The 18,745-nt window shown below is 56.0% G+C and overlaps 1 protein-coding gene and 1 long non-coding RNA gene across 2 annotated transcripts in view; one reads left to right on the forward strand and one right to left on the reverse strand.

The window, feature by feature from the left end:
- The first annotated feature begins 1,131 nt into the window (after positions 1-1,131).
- LOC122227359 lies at positions 1,132-4,208 on the forward strand. The gene is made up of 2 exons (XR_006205987.1): positions 1,132-1,453; positions 3,817-4,208. It is a non-coding gene; the product is annotated as an uncharacterized LOC122227359 (long non-coding RNA).
- IFFO2 (intermediate filament family orphan 2) overlaps positions 4,193-18,745 on the reverse strand; it is a 47,374-nt gene continuing 32,821 nt past the window's right edge. Inside the window, exons 2-9 of the mRNA XM_042951781.1 lie at positions 17,669-17,729; positions 16,079-16,174; positions 14,708-14,848; positions 13,414-13,553; positions 9,174-9,294; positions 8,969-9,061; positions 7,909-8,039; positions 4,193-6,132 (exon numbers count right to left, since the gene is read on the reverse strand). Of these exons, the coding sequence (XP_042807715.1) occupies positions 6,027-6,132; positions 7,909-8,039; positions 8,969-9,061; positions 9,174-9,294; positions 13,414-13,553; positions 14,708-14,848; positions 16,079-16,174; positions 17,669-17,729 (889 nt within the window). The 3' untranslated portion in view covers positions 4,193-6,026. The remainder of the gene's footprint in view (positions 6,133-7,908; positions 8,040-8,968; positions 9,062-9,173; positions 9,295-13,413; positions 13,554-14,707; positions 14,849-16,078; positions 16,175-17,668; positions 17,730-18,745) is intronic.

The raw sequence follows: 18,745 nt of genomic DNA on the forward strand, positions 1-18,745 counted from the left end.
ATGACACACCGAAGCTTATGGGCCAATCCGATGGACGGTCTTGTTGCAGCCGTCTTGGCCAGGGGGCTGAAGAGCCAATGAGAGAGCCGGAGCAGGACACGTGCGCGGAGCAGCGGAAGGACTGCGGTTTGGTGCGTCAGGTGTCTCGAGCGTCCCGGCCTGACTGCTTGGGCTGCCCTTGGTCAGATGGCATCAGGTTCTTTGACCCCGCGGGTCCACACCGCGGCCAGCCCCTTGCCTCCACGCGGAGACTGCAGCCCCTGGGATGAGCCTGCAAACCCTGCCTCCAGCCTCCTCCTGCTGGGCGCCCAGCCGCCTCCACCTCCCAGCGTCGTGCCGGCCCTAAAGCTTGCGTGAGCCTGACGCTGAGATAAATCCGCCTGCTTGCTGGCAGATTACGATCAAGAAGAGAGAAAACCCCGCCAGTCCATGCTTAGCTTTTCCCTCAAAGCTTCTGACCTCGGAACGAGTTGTCCCTGACCTCCATTCCACCCCTGCCAGCTCACCCCACCCCAGTCAAACTTTTGGTTTCCTCTTGAAGTTGTTTGCTTGAACGCTTTATTTACAATTAGGATTCTGAAACCTTTCCGATAGCGGGGTCCTAGGGATTCGTTCTATTCCTCAACACTCTTCCAGTTTGCCTGTGTATATTTCCTCCAGCGTGAACCGAGAACCTGCTTAGGAGTCAGTCCCGATGCGTGATTGTGGTTCCAACTTAGGACGTTAGCAAAATACATCACTTCCCTGGGTCTCAGTTTCCAGGTCTATATTAGAGGGGCAATAATACCCACCCTAGAATGTTCCCATTATTTCATGCTACTCCTCTTTCTCCAGGTCACACCCTTTAAGACACTTCGGGGGAATTTAAAGAGCAGGAAGCGAGAAAAGGAAGCTACATTAAGCGCAAGTCTTAAAGATGGTAGAAACAGATCGGAATTGGTGGCTCTATTAAAAAAATTTTAAGTTTATTGATTTATTTTGAGAGAAAGACCACGAGTGGGGGAGGGCAGAGAGAGAATCCTAAGCAGGTTCTGTACTGTCAGCACAGAGCTCAAGGCAGGAATTGAAGTCACAAACCACAAGGTCATGACCTGAGCAGGGCTCGAGTCAGACGCTTAACTGACTGAGCCACCCAGGCATTCCTGTCTCTCTTAATCCATACAGAAAACTCTAGTGTGTGTGTGGGGGGGGGGCAATGTCTCCCCAGATTTGGCCATTAACAAGAAGACACTAGAACACTGGACAGTGTCAAATTCAGAGTCCCAGAAGGTGGCCTCTCATGGGCTCAGTAAAAGGTTGGTTCAAGAAACGGCGGGCTTTATGATTAACAGGAAGGACCTCAACTGCAAGGCAGTCTATGCCGGTTACTCAGCCTGTGATACCTGTGGCTCGCTCTTCCCCTTCCTGCTTTATTGACTTCCAAAGATTTTACTGGGAGATGAAGCTATGGCAGGTGATGTGAAATTTCCCTATTTTGTCACAAATTGGCCAGTTACTTGGTTTGGTGTTTACGTGGCCCTCAGTCCTCTTGCCCCTCCCCCATCACTACTTTATCCCCCCCCCCCCAAAAAAAACGCCATCAATTCTAAGACATTTCACTTTATTTAAAAGAAGCCAATATACAGGATATAAAGGGCATGATATTTACAACAGTACAGTAAACAGGTTGGTTTCTGGTAGGATCAGTAGTCTTTCAATGAGTATAAACCTCCCCCCGCCCCCTTCCCCTTGACACTAGACCCAACTGGCAGACAGACAGCAACAGTGGGGTGGGATGGGGCTGTGGGACACAAAGTCTCCCTGGATGGGGCTAAAAATCAGGTAGATGCTAAAATGTCCACCAAAGGGGTCTTGCTAGGGGTGGGGATGGTGCCTTCGCCTCATTTCTTTGAGGGCCTGGCGGCAGGAACGGTGGGGGATTTGCCCAAGACCAACACACGGCCCACCTTGAGCCTAGAAATCCTCCACGCGTGGAAAATTGCCTTTCAGAGAGAGTTTGCCCTCCCCCCCTACCCACCCGGCTGCCCCCAGACTCCACACTCTAGGAGCGTGCCCTTCTAGAACCAGAGCTCGGTGTCTCCGGGTGGTGAACCCAGGTCTGAGCAGGACCCAGCACGCGGCACCCTAGTCCTCTCCCAGGCCCCAGAGGAGCACATCAAGGACCACAGCCCAGGCCTCGGCCCGGAGTCCGCACAGCTGGGGCTGGGAGGGAGGCATCCCCTGGCATTTCCATCCCTGCTCCAGCTGCCTGACGACCTGGGACCCAGTAGGGCCCAGGCCCCAAGGAAGCCAAATGCTCCCTGAACCAACAGTCCCATGGCTGCCCACAGCCTGCTGGTTCTCAGCCTCTCCCAAACACAGCTGACTTGGAAATGGGTCTTGGCAGATCGGAGTGTAACTACTCAGAGCCCACCCTCCGAGGCAGAGCTGGGCCCCTACCTGGTGCCCCCTTCCGCCTCCCCCCCCCCACCTCAATTCTGAATTCCCCACTGCCCACCCACTCCCACAAGTGCCCCCCCCCCAAACACTTCCAAGGACCGAGGAGCTGGGGGAGGGGTTAAGGAACAGGGAAATGGGGTGAAGCGGGACGTAGGCTCTGCTGAAGCCGCTCATGGGTGCAGGTGAGTAGGCGGTGAGGCCGGGGAGATGGGGCGAGGGGCACTGGTTATATTCAGCAGCAGCAACATGCATCTTGTTCACAGAAGAACACGGGGCTGCCATAACTGCCTACCCTAGATTTAAAAACCCTTTCCTTTCATAAAAATAGATGAGAATCTCTTGCTTTATAAATAGATTACATTTAGCTTAAGTGACACCTTCTATTACCCCTTACCCCGCACCCTCTCCCCCATTCCAAGCCAAAGTGGTTTGCTTCTCTGTAGGTCAGAGCCAAGTCTGTGACAGACTGGGCCTTCAGAGACCTCAAGATATATTGCTACAAGAAAACAAAGTGTGTTTACTTGCCAATGATCTTTTTTTTTTATCCCCTGTTTGGAGTCTCAGAGGAGTGTGTGTGTGTGCGTGCGTGAGTGCGTGCGCGCGTGTAGATTCCACAACCAGGGAGCCCAAAGGAAAGCTACTCTCCCTGCTCCTCCCCGATCCTCTCTTTTTATAAAACCCCCAAAAATAGGAGAGTGAGAGAGGGCAGCACAGGAGAACCCATCTGAGAACAACCCTAAAATACCAATGTCAATATGACACTGGGCTTAGAAATAGAAATTTGACTATTTACAGCTTTACAAAGGACGGACCAGTTCGTCCCGACCGGACCTAGTGCTGCCCCAGCGAGCGTTGGGGTCTTTCTTGGCAAGCTGTGGGCTCGTGGCGAGGGGACAAGCAGGGCCCACTGGCAACGAACTCAAAAAAACAAAACAAAAAAACCCAGAACTTGGTGGGGAGAAAGGTAGCCAGACCAAGACCCAGGCCCCCTGCCAAGGAGGCGGGTCGGCCACCCGCTTGCTGTCCCCCACCCCCATCGTCCTGCCCCAAATCCTTGCTCCCCAGAGGAGAGCAGCTATGGAAAATCAGCAAGAAGGAACTTTCTGGCCAGCATCTATCTCTGGCTCCTGCCATTTCCATACTCCCTGGACAAACTTAGAGCACGCTAGTCCCAGAGACGAACGTCCTATGTACACAAAATGGGAAGCATAAATAACACCACCGGACACCGATTGCCCCGGTCACCTTAGTTACCCCCAAATGCTTACACTGTTGCCTTACGTCTTAACACTAAAGCTAGGTCTGTCACCCTCCCGCCACCTTGAGGAACAACCCGGGGCTGGCTTCCACTCTGCCTCCCGAACCACGTCCTCCCAGGCCTCCCCCCAGCCCCGGACAGAGGAGGCCCGAGGGGTCCTCCCGGAAACGGAAAATCTTTTCAGCAGCTGAGGTCCAAGGCCAACTGGCTCTGATAACCTTTGGTTAAAATGAAACTGAAACTAAAACAACAATAACACTAAGGACCATAATAATCAGGTATGTTTGAACCCTGTAACCTTTAGAACAAGGGTCAGTGAGGAGGAGGGAAAGGGGCTGTCTCTCCTCTGAAACCATCAATCCCTCCACGTACCTACCCAGGGACCGTTCGGCTGGGGATGGAAGCCTCTCAGCCAGACCACTAGCAGCCTCCCTCAGCGACAACAACAACAACGGAAAGAACTCACGATGAAGGCCACCAAGTTCTGATAAATAAAAATTACATACAGTCACTAACATACACTCTCTCTCCATATATATATATATATATATATTATATGAATATTATGTACAATGGTTTTAAGACTGCAAAACTGGTGGGGGAAACGGAAGAGAGAGAAGGCCCTAACAGGTCGCTGGTACCCTGAGGAAGAAAGACAGGGGGCTGCAATCCGTTTTAAAGCCAGAGCCCCTCCTCTGCCTCCACACAGGAGCAGTAGGCGAGAAGTTCTGGTCCTGGGGCACATTTTGCTTCTTTGACCTCCAGGGGGAGCTCCTGGGCCAATTAAAAAAAAAAAAAAAAAATCGGCGATCCCACCCACAGGAGTGGGTCCAAAAAGAAATTTTTCTTAAAAAGCGAAACCTGCTCGCCTGGTTCCAAGCTGAGATTTGGCAGCGTGGCCTCAACGTGGTGCCTTTTGACACAGCCCACTCAAGTCTTGGGGAGACACTGGCTCAGATTAACTCCCCGCCAGTCGGTCAATCAAGTGAAGAATAGAAATAGGCTTGCGGGTGTCCATGAGCAGAACAAGGATGGCTCTCATCCAGAGATGAGCTCCGCTCCTGCCACCACCTCTGATCTGCCAGCAGCCCTCGATGCCTCCCTCCCCTTCCCTTTCCAGTGTCAGCCAGTGGCCAAGAAGTGGACAACTGGGGGCAGTGGAGAACCAAGATGGCGGCAGGAGGTAGGAACCCAGCTCCACTATGGAGGGGGTAGATACCAGACCTAGCCCCCTTCAGACTTTCTCACAGAGAAATTACAGACCTATAGCCCCTTATCATTGGCTGGGAAGGGAGAGAAAAACATCAAGAAAACAAAATGTGTTTACTTGCCAATGACCAGGGCAATAGAAGACCCCTCCCACCCCACAGAGGTCCCAAGAGAGCAAGCAGTCAGGTGGGCCAAGGGCCTTGCAGGACCCAGGCCTCACTACCAACCGTGATAGAACCCCCGTCCCAAGTCAGTGCTCACCCGAGGAGGTTGCGAGAGAGCTCGCCCTAGCTTCAGCCTCCCTCCGAGCTCCGGGGGAAAACCAGGAGTCAGGGCGGGAGCCTACCTTCCACAATGATATAAGGCAAGCTGCTTTTTTTGTTTGTTTGTTTGTTTTTTGCATAGTAGTTTAAACACAGTGAGACTCCACTCCCCCCCACCCCCCACAGTGCCTTGTCCCTCCACTTTGCCACTCGATCCAAAAAAAAAAAAAAGAAAATTTTGTCTCCCCTCCCTCCTTCCATCTTTTCAAGTTAAAGCACTTGAGAGGCCCCCACCCAGGCCTAGAAAGGTTGCAAAGGCAAACAGCTCCTTCCTGGGGGGGGTGGGGAGGGGAGGAGGTGGACCACCCCAAGGCCAACTCAGGTCTGCACTGGCCAGGCAGAGGAGGGAAGGGCATAGCTCACGGCCAATCAGAGGAGCAGGTGGGAGGGTAGAAATCCATATTATACCATGCCAGGGGCCCCGCCCTCACCTTAGAGTTTTGTATAAAAACACCTGCTAGGAATAATTCTTTGGAGCTCAAAGTGGCTCAGCTTAGGGGAAAAGGCACAGTTAACTCTGCATCGTCCGGACAGAAGTCTGCATTTGTGATGTGGAGAACAATAGAAATCGACAGCACCATTCCTTGGGTGGGTGGATGGAGAAGGGGCACTGGTTGGTGGTGGGCTGGAAGGAAGGAAGGAAGCAGCGGTCCCTCGGGGCCTCCGGAGACGGGAGGGCAGAGGGAGTCGGTGTGGTGAGGACTGGAGCCCCACTCTGAGGAGCCTTCCCGGCCCCACGGGGAGCGGGGGCAGAGGCCCCGTCACCGAGACCACCAGGCACAGGGGGGCCTCAGTCATCAGCTGACCATGGGCTCCACATCCGCCTCCCGCTCAAACTCATCCTGGATCTCGTCTGTACTTCCTGAGTCGCTGCTGGCCACGGAGCTGGGGGACGGTGAATTCCTGGAAGGCACAAGAGAATGGGGTCATTCAGAGGGCAATCTGCGGACCCCTGAAGGGATCCAACGAGCAGAAAAGACTGAGCTGGCACTTGTGTATAATCTAACCCCAGAGGGGTGTCCTGCCCTGAGACCCCTGGCCTTGCTCTGCTTTCTCTAGAATCTTCTAGGCTCACGAGTTGACTGTGGCCCTCAAGACCTCTTGGGAACCACCCCCCGCCCCCAATGCCTCTAATTGCTGGGTGCTGAGAGCTCCCTGGCAGCAGGAACTATGGGTCGAGCTTGGTTCCTATTCTCCAACCACCTAATGCAGGGCTGGGCACGTGGTAGGTGCTCAGTAAACCCCAATTAACTCAGAGGGAGGCCATACAGGAAAGTGGCCAATGGTACTGGGTTCGAATTCTGGCCCTATCGCTGAAGAGCCAGGGGGCCTCGGGCAAGCTATTTAACAAGCCTAAGCCTACGCTCCTCCATCTGAACAACGGAGATAATGACAGGGGGCTCTGGGGGGGAAACAGTGAGCTAAAGGTGTGGCATGCTAAGCCCAGGGCCCCCCACGCAGCTTCCCACTGAGCTGTCTCTCCCTCTTACAGCCTGAACCATGGCCCGCGGGAATACAGTCATAATAAGAGAAACAATTACAATTAACATATGTGTGCTTCGTGCCAAGCATTTTACACGTATTATCTCATTTTATTATTAGCATATGTCTCCCCCAAAAGGCTGCGTGTTCCTCGAAGGCAGGGGCTCTTTGTTTTGGTGTTCCCTGGCAGATACAAGGGGCCTGATGCACATCAGTCTCCTGGGGCCAGACCCAGGTGGCCCTTGGATGGAAGATGGAAAAGGACAAGTATGAGCCCCATCGGCAGTGGTGGAGGAGTGCCCTCCCTACCTCCTCCACCCACTGGCAATTCGGCAGAAAGTGGGGCATGAGCCCCTAGAGGCAGGGGCTGTGGCTGTTCTGTTCATCACTGTCTCCGCAGCCTGGCACAGAGCAGGCCTTTGACGTGACAAGTAGCTGTGGAATCAGTGGGGACAGGGCTGTCACGGGAGTTACGTGAGATCAGACTACATAAGTCATCCAGCACACAGCAAGCGGCTAATACTCATTGGATGGATGGATGGATGGATGGATGGAGGAAGGGAGGGAGGGATGGATGGAGGGATGGATGGATGGAGGGAGAGATGGATGGATGGGGGGAGGGAGGGAGGGATGGATGGAGGGATGGATGGATGGAGGGAGGGAGGGATGGATGGAGGGATGGATGGATGGATGGATGGAGGAAGGGAGGGAGGGATGGATGGAGGGATGGATGGATGAATGGATGGATGGATGGATGGAGGAAGGGAGGGAGGGATGGATGGAGGGATGGATGGATGGATGGATGGATGGATGGATGGATGGAGGGATGGATGGATGGAGAGATGGATGGATGGAGAGATGAATGGATGGATGGAGGGAGGAGGGAGGGATGGACGGATGGACGGATGGAGAGATGGATGGAGGGATGGATGGAGGGAGGGAGGGAGGGAGGGAGGGATGGACGGATGGAAAGATGGATAGATGGACGGATGGAAGGATGGATGGAGGGAGGGATGAATGGAGGGAGGGATGGACGGATGGATGGAGGGATGGATGGATGTAAGGACAGACAGGAGGATGGACAGAAGGGCTGAACAGACGAAATGGGCCAGGCTGTAAACTGCAGCCCCACAAATGCTCACCACCACCCCCAAAGGACGCAGTCACTGAATCCCCAGGGAGGACCGGGCTGGGTACCTGTCAGCGGAGCCTTTGATGAGCCGGCGGCAGGTCTCCATCTGCACGTCCAGGCCACGTTTCATGCTGCACATCTCCATGTACTCGTGCAAGTGCCGGTTCATGTCACTCTTGGCTGTGGCCAGCTCCAGCTGCCGGGACCCGATGCGGGGATAAAGGTGAGGCCAAGTCACCCACCCCGGCCCCCACCCCCTCTGGGCCTCCCTCCATTCTCTGTGTGGTGGTCCGTGGCCTCCAGAACGGCTTCCAGTGAAAGGGGAACGGTTGCTTAGCAACCATGGGGGGGGGGGGAGGGCAGCCTTCCTGGTTCCACTGACTCTGCCCAGCCCAGCATCCCTGCGCTCCTCTCCCCGGACTTGATTAGGAAAGTTCTCAGGTCCCTGTTACGTTTCTGACCCTTCTCCTCTACCAAATGCTATATCCCCCAGGGAAGGAGCCGGCCTGCTCTTTCGCCAGCATTCACCCTCAGTGAAAGACGTGGCCAGGTGTGCAGGCTCTAGAGCGGAGACAGGAGGCTTGAAGGCTGCTTCTTGGCTGGATGCCCTGGGCAAGCCACATGGGCTTTTGTCCACCTCACTTCCTCCTCTGTAAAACGGGGTGCACAGGATGCACTGCACGGGGGGAGGATCTCCTCCCCCCAAAACGGGGTGCACGGTACCCACTACGCGGGGTGGAGGCACCTCACTACCTCTCGGCACAGAGAGGGTATGTGGGTACCAGGGAGGTTGTCCTCGTAAGGGCTTACTCGGTGCCTGGCATCACTCAATGCCACTCAGACGTCATCCCTACTTATTTGGGATCACGATCTCAGTTGAAGAACTTAGGGGAAAAAAAGTTCTCCGGGACAGGCAGGGATGACCACCCCCATTTTATGTATTTTACACATTGGAAAACAGAGGCCTTAAGGTGGGGTAGGACCCACCCAGGGGCAGACAGGAAACCGCAGGCCTCCAACTCCCGACCCCTGGTCCACAGGCACACTCGTCACGGGGTCTCCACTGTGACGGACACCTCGCTTCACGGGGGCGTCTCTAGGGGGTCCCAGAGCCCGAGATCTCACCTCGATCTGGCCGATCGTTTCCTGGTACTCCTTGTCTCTTGTCTTGAAGAAGGATTCTGTCTCATGGATCAAGTTGCCCAAATTCTCCTCTTGCTGGGGACACAGAGCAAAGGGGGCCAAGTGAGACGGGTGGCACGGGCTGCCGGGGCACAGCAGGGGCAGGGGATAGCTGGGAGGCCTGTGCGAGGCCAGGCCCCGGGCTCACCTCGCCCTGCAGGTCGATGGTCGGGTTGCAGTTGGTGAAGTCCTCCCAGAGCAGCAGCGTGTCCTCGTTCTCTTCCCACGTCAGGCTGTCACAGTCGTCGTCAAAGTCAAAGGTCTCACGCCTGTAGGAGGACACCGGAGGGCAGGGCTGAGCAGAGGCCAGCTCCAGAGGCCGGGGTCTGGGAGAGACAGGGGTGCTGCCCCAATGGGTATGCTCCTGCAAGGTGGCCCCCCCCAAACAGAGAGGGGCACTGGCCAAAGGGGACACGCACCTTACCGTGGGGGTTCAACTCTTTTAAAATGCAGAAAGTACTTACATATTACTTACACGACTTAAAATGTATATACATATATATTTTTTAATTTTAATGTTTATTTTTTTATTTTTATTTTTTTACACTTATTATTTTTGAGAGACAGAGAGAGACAGAGCACAAGTGGGGAAGGGGCAGAAAGAGAGGGAGACACAGAATCCGAAGCAGGCTCCAGGCTCCCAGCCGTCAGCACAGAGCCCGACGCGGGGCTCGAACTCACGAACCGTGAGATCGTGACCTGAGCCGAAGTCAGACGCTTAACTGAGTGAGCCACCCAGGTGCCCCTTTAATGTTTATTTTTGAGAGAGAGAGAGAGAGAGAGAGAGAGAGAGAGAGCAGGCAAAGGGCAGAGAAAGAGGGAGACACAGAATCTGAAACAGGCTCCAGGCTCTGAGCTGTCAGCACAGAGCCTGACACACAGCTCGAACCCATGAACAGCGAGATCATGACCTGAGCCTAAGTCAGACACTTAACCGACTGAGCCACGCAGGCATCCCTTGTGACTATTTTCACTCAGGTACCAGCTCATTTCTTGAGACCCTACTTTGCAAGAGTATATCGCAACACATACTCCACTGCTGACTTGACTTCCTTTCTAGCGATTTATATCCTCTTCTGCACAACTAGGAAAAGGTTGCTATTGTTCCCAATTTACAGATGAGGAAACTGCAGCTCAGAAAGAAAACCACACTTGTCCAAAGTCACACTGCTTGCTTGTAACAGACACTGGGGTTAAAAACCAGATGTTTCCCACAGCGTTTTCCTCCCCAGGAAAACACACCGAGCACCCATAGGTGCCGGGCACGGAACGGGCCGCTACGCCTCTATTAAACTGCATTTCATTCCATCCTCATGACGTTCCTATGAAGCAAGCATAATTATTACTCCCATTTTACAGATGAGGACACTGAAGGCTGCAGGGATTAGGTAGACCTCTGGACCAACACACACTGGAAATCGGGTTTGCATTCAAAGCCCAAGTAATTTCAGAGCCTCCCTATGCACCGGGACTAGAAGTAGTAACAGACCATACAGGCTGGCCTGGGACTGAGGGGTTTCTGGAGATGCCCGGGCTCCCCCTGCTGGAGGGGACCTCAAAAATCAGATGGGAAGGCTGAGGTCTGTGGGGGTTAAATCATTTGATCCGTCGAATCAGCCACAGAAGAGAACCGTGAGTCCCGGGGCTCTCCTTCAACTCCTCCCTGGATTCTCCGGGACACTGCTCCCTATTTTCCCAAAGGATCAGGCTGGGGGCCACCAGGCTGGGCCCCAGAAGAACTTCCGGTTAAAAACTACCTAGAGCCCCCCCTGGAGCCAGGTTCCCCACCAAAATGCAGTTCCTGCTGGATCCTGTAGGTGGCTCCGTGGGTCCAGGGACCTGGGACCAGGGACCAGAGCCGGGACCAGGGCTGTGTCGGAAGGCAGTGCTGGCCTGGACTAGCTCCAAACGAGCCCCTGGGGTCCACCGGCACCGCAACACATACTCGACTGCTGACTTCACTTCCTTTCTAGCGTCTGGAATCTAAAGGAAACCCTGGCTGAGTAATGGGGAGCCAGAAAGGATGGGAAGATGGGCAAGAGAGGAGGGTCAGATGATCGAGAAGGCGGAGCCAAGGAGCTGGCCCCGGTGCAGGGAAAGTAGCAAATTCCTCCCCTTCTCCTTGGTCTGAAGCCCAAGCAACAGATTTTGATCAAAACAAAACAGCCCTGACACGGGCGCATTATTCAAAGACATCAGTGGAACCGGCCGGGGGGCAGCCTCTGGCTTGGGTCTCTGCCCAGTCCATAGCGAGGGGACACGGACATGTCAGTGGGAGGGGCCGGGGCCCTGCCGAGGGTGGGGTCAGCATGGCCTCGGCCAGGACTGCAAGGGTGGAGAGGGATCAGAGGATTTTTTTTTTTTTAATCTAGGCAACTGTACAACTGATAAATCTAATTAGATACTGAACCTAGTTCAGACCTGTCAACACCAGGCACCCGTTTTTGCATTGGAACCTCCTTTGTATACACAGTACTGCTTCCGGTGGAGCCCCCAGACCCAGCTCTTGGGACTGTCCCTTTCAGCTCACCCCATTCCTGGGCGGCCTAACTATCCCCTGGTGACTTTCTGAAAACGGGGACAAAGCCCCTGAATCCATGCGAATGAACCCAGCCTGGGCCTGGGGGGCGGACAATGCCCAGCCTAACATTCAGAACAACCGGATCCAACCAAGAGTTCTCTTCCAAAGCCTCTCTTGTCACCAAAAGATGAGAGTATGACGTTTGGAGGGGACGTCAGAAGATGATATCAAGAGTCCAGGAGACTGTCACCCTCAAACAGCAAACCCCCAAAACACAGCCCACCTCAGTTCTGTGTCAAGAGAATGACAAGTACAAGGAAGTGGCAGGCAAACTCATCCCTGCTCGGTTCTGACTCCCGTCTCCCTGAGAGTCACCTGGCTCGGCCACAAAGGGACCAGGGCAGGGATGATGTTGCAAGGAGGGCAGAGGGAGACATCTCTCTGAGCACAAAGACAGCCAGTTGGGGACAAAGCACTCGACCGAGAGTCGGGGACCGCGCTCTGTTCCAGCTCCTGGCAGGCCCCTCTCTTATCCTCGGTTTCCCCATCTGTACGTTAAGGGCTGGGCTGAGTGACCCTCGGACTCTGTAATGCTAAGCCAGCCCCGGAGCTTTGCAGGAAGCCATCAGGAGATGGCTGTGCCCTGGCTTCTGAGCTGAGTACAATGTCACAGGCAACTGCGAAAGACACGTGCCCCCTCTGGAGGGGTTCTGTGCGGTTTTTGCGATGGCTCAGGAGAGCCAAGAGCTCAAACGTAGCCCTGCTGTTGGAAACCCAGAGCCCTGGGGAAAAGCAGAGCTCTCAGGGCTCGGGTGCCCCACTGCGAAGGCCTCCAGAGAAACAGCAGCCAAGAGCAGGCCCGTGGGGCAGGAGGAAACGTGGGCCCCAGAGACCCTGTCCCAGCCCAGCCCTTTGACTCCAGGCCCATAGGTGAGTCACCTAATGCCCACAGCTGCACCCTCCTCTCCCCTCCCCCTCCCCACTTTAGGGCACTACATGAGTCAGAGTTAAAGATGGATTTGGACTAAGAATATGGCACTGGGCGGGCCAAGGCCATACACAGTGTGTCCCTGCCCTAGACGGCCGGTGGGGTTCTAGGAAACCAGCTTTCCACAGGGGAGGGGAGAGCAGCCCTGATGGCAAGTATTCGCCAGTTTCCCACCAGGGCAGATTTGAAGCGACTTCCCTGTGCCGTCACTGAACACGGAGTGGGCAGACATGTGTGCGATCGCTTTCATGAGCTGGTACGAGCTGGCTCCAGCCCACCACTGACCACAGCCAGCCCCGGACTCTGCCACTGGCCCGTGGCATCTCACAGGTGACATGCCTGACTCTGGAGCTCAGCTCCGCCACGTTACCCGTGGGGTAGTCTTGGCCAAGCGGCTTCCCTCCCGTGAGTGTCAGTTTCCTCGTGTACAAAAGGGGAACCGGGAATCCAACCCCCCTGGTCGACTGTCTGGAGTCCCCGAAGTCACACTTGGGAAGCACCTTACAGACACAGGATGCTCAGTGGACGTCGGGAGCCCCCCACCCCGGCCAGCCTGGGGGGCCCTGGTGTGTGGATCGGCTTGGCTCCCCTCCCCTCCCCCCCGCTGCCCTGCAAGGACAATGGTGGGAGCGGAAGGCTTGATCTGACAGGACCACCACCAACCACTTGGCCTCTTCTGAGAATGTGAAACTCCCCAAACTGTAAAGATTGAAAATAAATCTAAATTCTTTCAGAACACCGTGCCGGCCACACAAAACACATCTGCAGGCTGCTTTCAGCCCAGGTCACCGGTTTGCCACCCCTGTCCCAGCAATCTGGGGAAACTGGAGAGGAGCTCCCCCCCCCCCCGGGGAGGGCTGGGGCAGTGGAGATACTCACAGCTGGTTAAACATGCGTTTCATCTCGTCCGTGATGTTCATGGAGCCGACCTCGTCATCTGAGAACCGGTTCACCTCCCCGTCCTGCTCGGAGATGTCATCGTCGGAGGCCACCTTACGCTCTTTCTTTTTGGGGACCACCTGACCCGGAAAGGAAGAGATCGAGGTAAGTGGGAGGCTCTGCTGGGATGGGCTGGGAAGGGAGCCGGCATCCCACGGGATGGATGGAGCGTGGCTGGGGTAGCCACTGCCAGGAAGGGTGCAGAGCTGAACTCCTCTAAGAAGCAGGCAGAGCTAGCAGGGAGCGTGAGGCAGAGACATGCAGGACAGAGGACAGACGGCCTGACCCTTCCCTCCCCTGGGGGTGGGCCGGCCCGGCTCAGCCCTTCACCAGAGCAGTAGCCCCACGATCTGGGGGAGAGGGATGGGCCAGCCCGGGGCACAGAGTCACCCGGGATGTGTCAGAGCCAGCCAGAGATGGAGAAACCCCTCACAGGGGCCCAGAGGCCCCACGCTCAGAGCCCTCCTGCTCGCACGCAAAGGTAACGGGCAGGCAGCCCGAGGTTCACCAAGCTTCCTCCACTCCAAGCAGACAAGACACGAGCAAACCAAACAAAGCCTGGAATGGCCACCCCTGCTCCCCAGCAGAGGCGGCAGCAAGAAGGCGCGGAGGTGGACGAGCCCCGATTTCTCCCGCTACGTCCGAAGTCACGCACTTAAAGCGACGACACACCGTATTGCCCTGGGCTCAAGCACAAAGCCAAACCACAACCCAATATTCAAGAAGCAGCCTTTGGAGAATGACGCGTGCCCTCTGGGCAGCTGGACAAGCCCCCAGGGTACTGACAGAGGCTCTTCAGTGAAAGCGGAAAATAGAGACCAAAAGCCCCTCTTGGGAAATCTTAGACTCAACTGCCAGGGCTCCCACAGCCTGGCCAGGGCCCTCGACCTCGGCGATGGCGCCCCGTGGGCCGAGCACTGAGGGGTGAGGAGACCTGAGATCCAGTCCCGGCACTTCCTTTCCCTCCCTGAGCCCGTCGCGTCACCCTGCCCCCCTCCGGGCCAAGTGGCCTCTTCAGCCGCAGGATGAAGCACTCCGCCTTGACGACACAGCCTGAGGGGCCTACAAGTGCCTGATTCTACCTCGTCCTGGGGAGGCCAGAGGGGTGGGTAAACGCTACCTCTGGGGTGAAGGAGAGTGGGCAGGGCTCGGGGGGAATAGGGCCATGCAGGGTGGAGGCCAGGCCCTCTGGGAGTGGGGAGTGGCAGCTGGTGAGCAGGGCGGCCCTATTCACCTGGAAGATCTTGGACACGTCTTCCGAGTTCCGCTGCTGTGCGACATCGCACAGCTTGGCCGTGATATCGATTCGACGGCAGATGTCCATGTCCACCTTCATGGCCTTTTCTTGGATCTTTGTGTCCAGGTCTGTCATGGGCTGCAGGGAGGACAGCAGGGGGGTTACGTGAGCGAGGGCTGGAGCAGGCACAGGGGGGCGGGGGAGTCGCTCCCAGGCTCCTGAGGGGGCGGAGGGGCGTGAGGCCCGGGGTCCAGAGTCCGAGGGGGCCGGGGAGCTTCTCCTGGGCGTCGGGGGTGGGGCCGGCGCTGCTCAGGTTAGGGGAGGGGAAGGGGGGGTCGTAGGAGCTAAAGGCTTTGGCGCTGAGTAGACAATGTGAGACCCTGTTTGGCGGCCTCCCTAAGGGCTGCTGGAAGGCATCCCCTCAAGAGACACGGTGTTTATTTGTTAGAGCGAAGGAAAAAGAAAGACAGCCCCCGCTGTTGAAAGACTTCCCTTCTTTCCCACCCCACGTGCCCCGCCTGTCCCCCACAGAGGGTCCTGCCAAGTGGCGCTCTCTCCCCAGGACCCCCCTCCCCACGGCTGACAGCGAGGCATCACCTAAGACGGGGGGGGGGGGGGGGGATCCCCCAGGACCCCAGTGAGGGAAAGCCAGGTGGCCTTCACCTGCAGCCCCCAGAGGCTTCTTCCAGCCACACCCAGCTCCACACCCCTCAGGACTAGAAGCCACACCAGGCTGAGTCACCCGCGATCGGGGCTCCTTCTCCTTTCTGGCGGCCCTCCCTACGTACGGCCCGCTGCTTGAAGGTGGCGGGAAACCCGGGTCCCCAGCAGGAAGGAGGCCTTTGTTGCCAACAGCTCCCTGCACCCGTGGTCGCTCAGAAAGGTTCCAGTCGCCAAAAGGATGCACACACTGGCCTTCCCCAACTTTACAAAGCAACCCTGCTGCAGGCCGCTGGCCTGGGGAGCCTCTCAGGCTGGCACGGGCCAGACCCGGGGCCTCCTGCGACCTGCCACTGGGCCCTCCCCGTGCCCAGACAGCGAGGCCCACGGCCACCACCTGCCCTCAACGTGGCGAGCTGGGACGAGTCGGAGCAAACGCAAACAGACCATCAGAGGAGCCCAGGGGAGGGCGGGATGGGTTAAGCAGCAGATTAATGCATCTCTACTCAGACCAAGGGAAGCAGAAGTGAGGGGTGGGGGCTGGTCTCCGATGCATCCGACATCCTCACGGGGCAAACGCAGCCAGCCAGGACTCTAACTAGAAGCCGAGCTCTGGAGCCTCGGAGTGAATGAAGCATTTTGCATGATGGGTGGGGGGGGGGAAGGGGGGTTGTCATGACGCCTGGGGTGGCGGCCGGTGGCACTTACGTCACTCATGAGCCCCTTAAACACCACCAGCTCGGCCTTGAGCCGCTCAATTTTCTCGTTCATCTCCTCCTGGATGGCTTCAGCCTCCTGTGCTGCCTGTGGAGGACAGAGATGGGGACGGGCTTAGGGGGCCAGGCATCCTGAGGGCTAGGAAGGGCTGGGCACCTGGGTCTACAGCCCTGGACGCCTGACGTTCCACCAGGCCTGGCACCTGCATGCCAGGAAAAGGGTGCCGACGACCTCACCCCAGCCCGCCTTTCCTGAGCCCAGTTCACTTCAGGGCACCACTCGGCTTAAAACACTTCTCAAAGAAATAGTCATCGTATGGAAAAAGTCCCCGGCAGATATTAAGAGAAGAGCAGGTTAATATAACAAGAGATCCCAATAGGTTAAAATATGAGGTCGGTCCATGTGAGATTCCCAATGGTTAACCATCTCCCATCTCAAAAATGGCAACTTCATGTGTGTTAACCTAATCAAACATATACGTCTAGAGTCCCTGTGTTTGCACAGAAAAGACCAGAAGGCCACATGGCAATTTGTCAACTATGCAGGGGTAGAACTGGAGGTGGGTTTTATTTTCTCCCTGTACTTCTCTGAATTCTCCAAATATGTGACCATGAACACGTTACGTTTGTAAATAAAAAGATTTCTGTTATAAAAGAAAGGGAGGGGGCAGCCATTCATCCTTTTCCTTCTACATATTGACATTATTTTATTCTATCTCTTATAAGATCAGTGCTTTAAATATCAGAAAGCAATTCCTTTTTAATGTTGGAAAGAACTTTTCCTTGCCTTCTCCTGGGGTCGCTATTCAAAGGCCAAGAAGGTGGAGTTTGCTGCCCAGGGTACCCAGCAGGTGGGTGAGAAGCAGAGCCACAGACACAGAGCCAGAACCGAAAGGGAACGTTCTCACCTGGTGACACGGCCACCCGCCCTCTCCGAGGCATTCCGCCCCAAGTCAGTTCCCTTAAGCTGGGGGCTGGGCAGTTCAAGAGACCATCCAGTCCTGGGACGCCTGCATGGCTCAGTCGGTTAAGCGTCCGACTCCTGATTTCGGCTCAGGTCACGATCTCACGGTTCGTGAGATCGAGCCCCGCGTCAGGCTCTGCGCTGACAGCACGGAGCCTGCTTGGGATTCTCTCTCTCCATCTCTCTCTGCCCCTCCCCCACTTGTGTGTGTGTGCGCTCCCTCCCTCTCCCCCCCCCCCTAAAATAAATAAATAAGCATTTAAAAAAAGAGAGAGAGAGAAACCATCCAATCCTGAGCTCAGGTGGGGAGGAGGTGGGAAAGAGTTACTGGACCAACGTCACCCAGCAAGCAGGGGTCAGCGCCGGGACTTAGACCCAGGCTTCCCAACTCCTGTCCCGGAGCTTTTCTGCAACACTATGCCAGTCCCTTCCTAGGTCTGAAGCAGGGGACAAGGAGAGGCCTTGTGGCTCCACTGAGGAGAGACTGAGGCAACAGGAAGCAGCACAGAGCAGGGGCTGAGCCAGGAATGGCCTCGGGCTTTGTGCCACCGCGACAGTGCCCCTTGGCCACACGGTTCCCGCGAGCCTCTCCCGGTCGGGACCTCCGAGGGCTCTCACCTCCTGCAGCGTGTCCACCATGGTCTGGAGGTTCATGCGCTTGGCAAGCTCTTCCTCCCACCTGCAAGAGTCGAGAAGGACAGGTGGTCAGAGGGTGGGCTCCCCGTGCCAGTCCAGCCCTCAGACACAATGCCAGCACCCACCCTGGGCCTGTCCCCGGGCCAGACAAGGAAGGGGCAGCAGTGAACCCATCCCGGCCTGCCCTCCAGGAGCTCCCAGTCTAGGGGTGGGGGGACGGCCCATAACCATATCAGACGGTGGTGACATGTGCCACGTGCTGGCACCAGCACCGCGGGGAGATGAAGGCCGGAGGGACCACACTCTCTATTTCACACACGCTGTAAAGTGCCGTGCAAATGCCACTGTTCCTGCTATGGTTGCCTCACACGGGACAGCACGGGAGCCCGGCTGCAGCCAGCACCCGATAGGGGCTCTTTGCACCCGTCAGAAAGAAACTTTTATTGTACTGATCGTTGCGATCTTGGGTTCTTGTCGTGTAGCGACCTTCATCAGCAGAGAAGTCTCCTACACAGCGATCATCCCTAGCTCACAGATACGGAAACTGAGGCCCAGAGAGGTTAAATGTCTTACCCGGAGATGCTCAGCTAGCTGGCGGGTGGGGCTGGAATTCAAACCCAGGTCTGCTTGGTTACATTAAAACAAAAACAATAAATATAGCTCTCACTTATTCAGCGCTTATTATGCGCCAGGCGCTGTTCCAGGGCTTTCTGTGTATTGTCTCATTCGGGCACACATTAGTTAAAGCTGGACAGGAGAGAACAGAGGGCACCCAGGGGCTCCCAGTGTGCCCCCCAACATTAACTGGAGGCAGAATGGGATGTTAATAGTTATCACTGTAACGATCCCAGCTCAGCCTGAGTGCTTACTTGGTACCAGGCACAGTTCTATATGACATAATTCAGTCCTCTTAACAACCCTCCAGCATAGCCGTAGTGTCACCCCATGTTACGGATGGAGAAAGCAAGGCACAGAGTCAGGTGCCCAAGGTCAGGGTGAGGACAGGTGGAGCCAGGACTCTAACCCAGGCTGGAGGCTCCAGACCGAGTACTTGTAACC

Source organism: Panthera leo, chromosome C1 (genome assembly GCF_018350215.1).
Source record: "Panthera leo isolate Ple1 chromosome C1, P.leo_Ple1_pat1.1, whole genome shotgun sequence".
NCBI lineage: Eukaryota > Metazoa > Chordata > Mammalia > Carnivora > Felidae > Panthera > Panthera leo.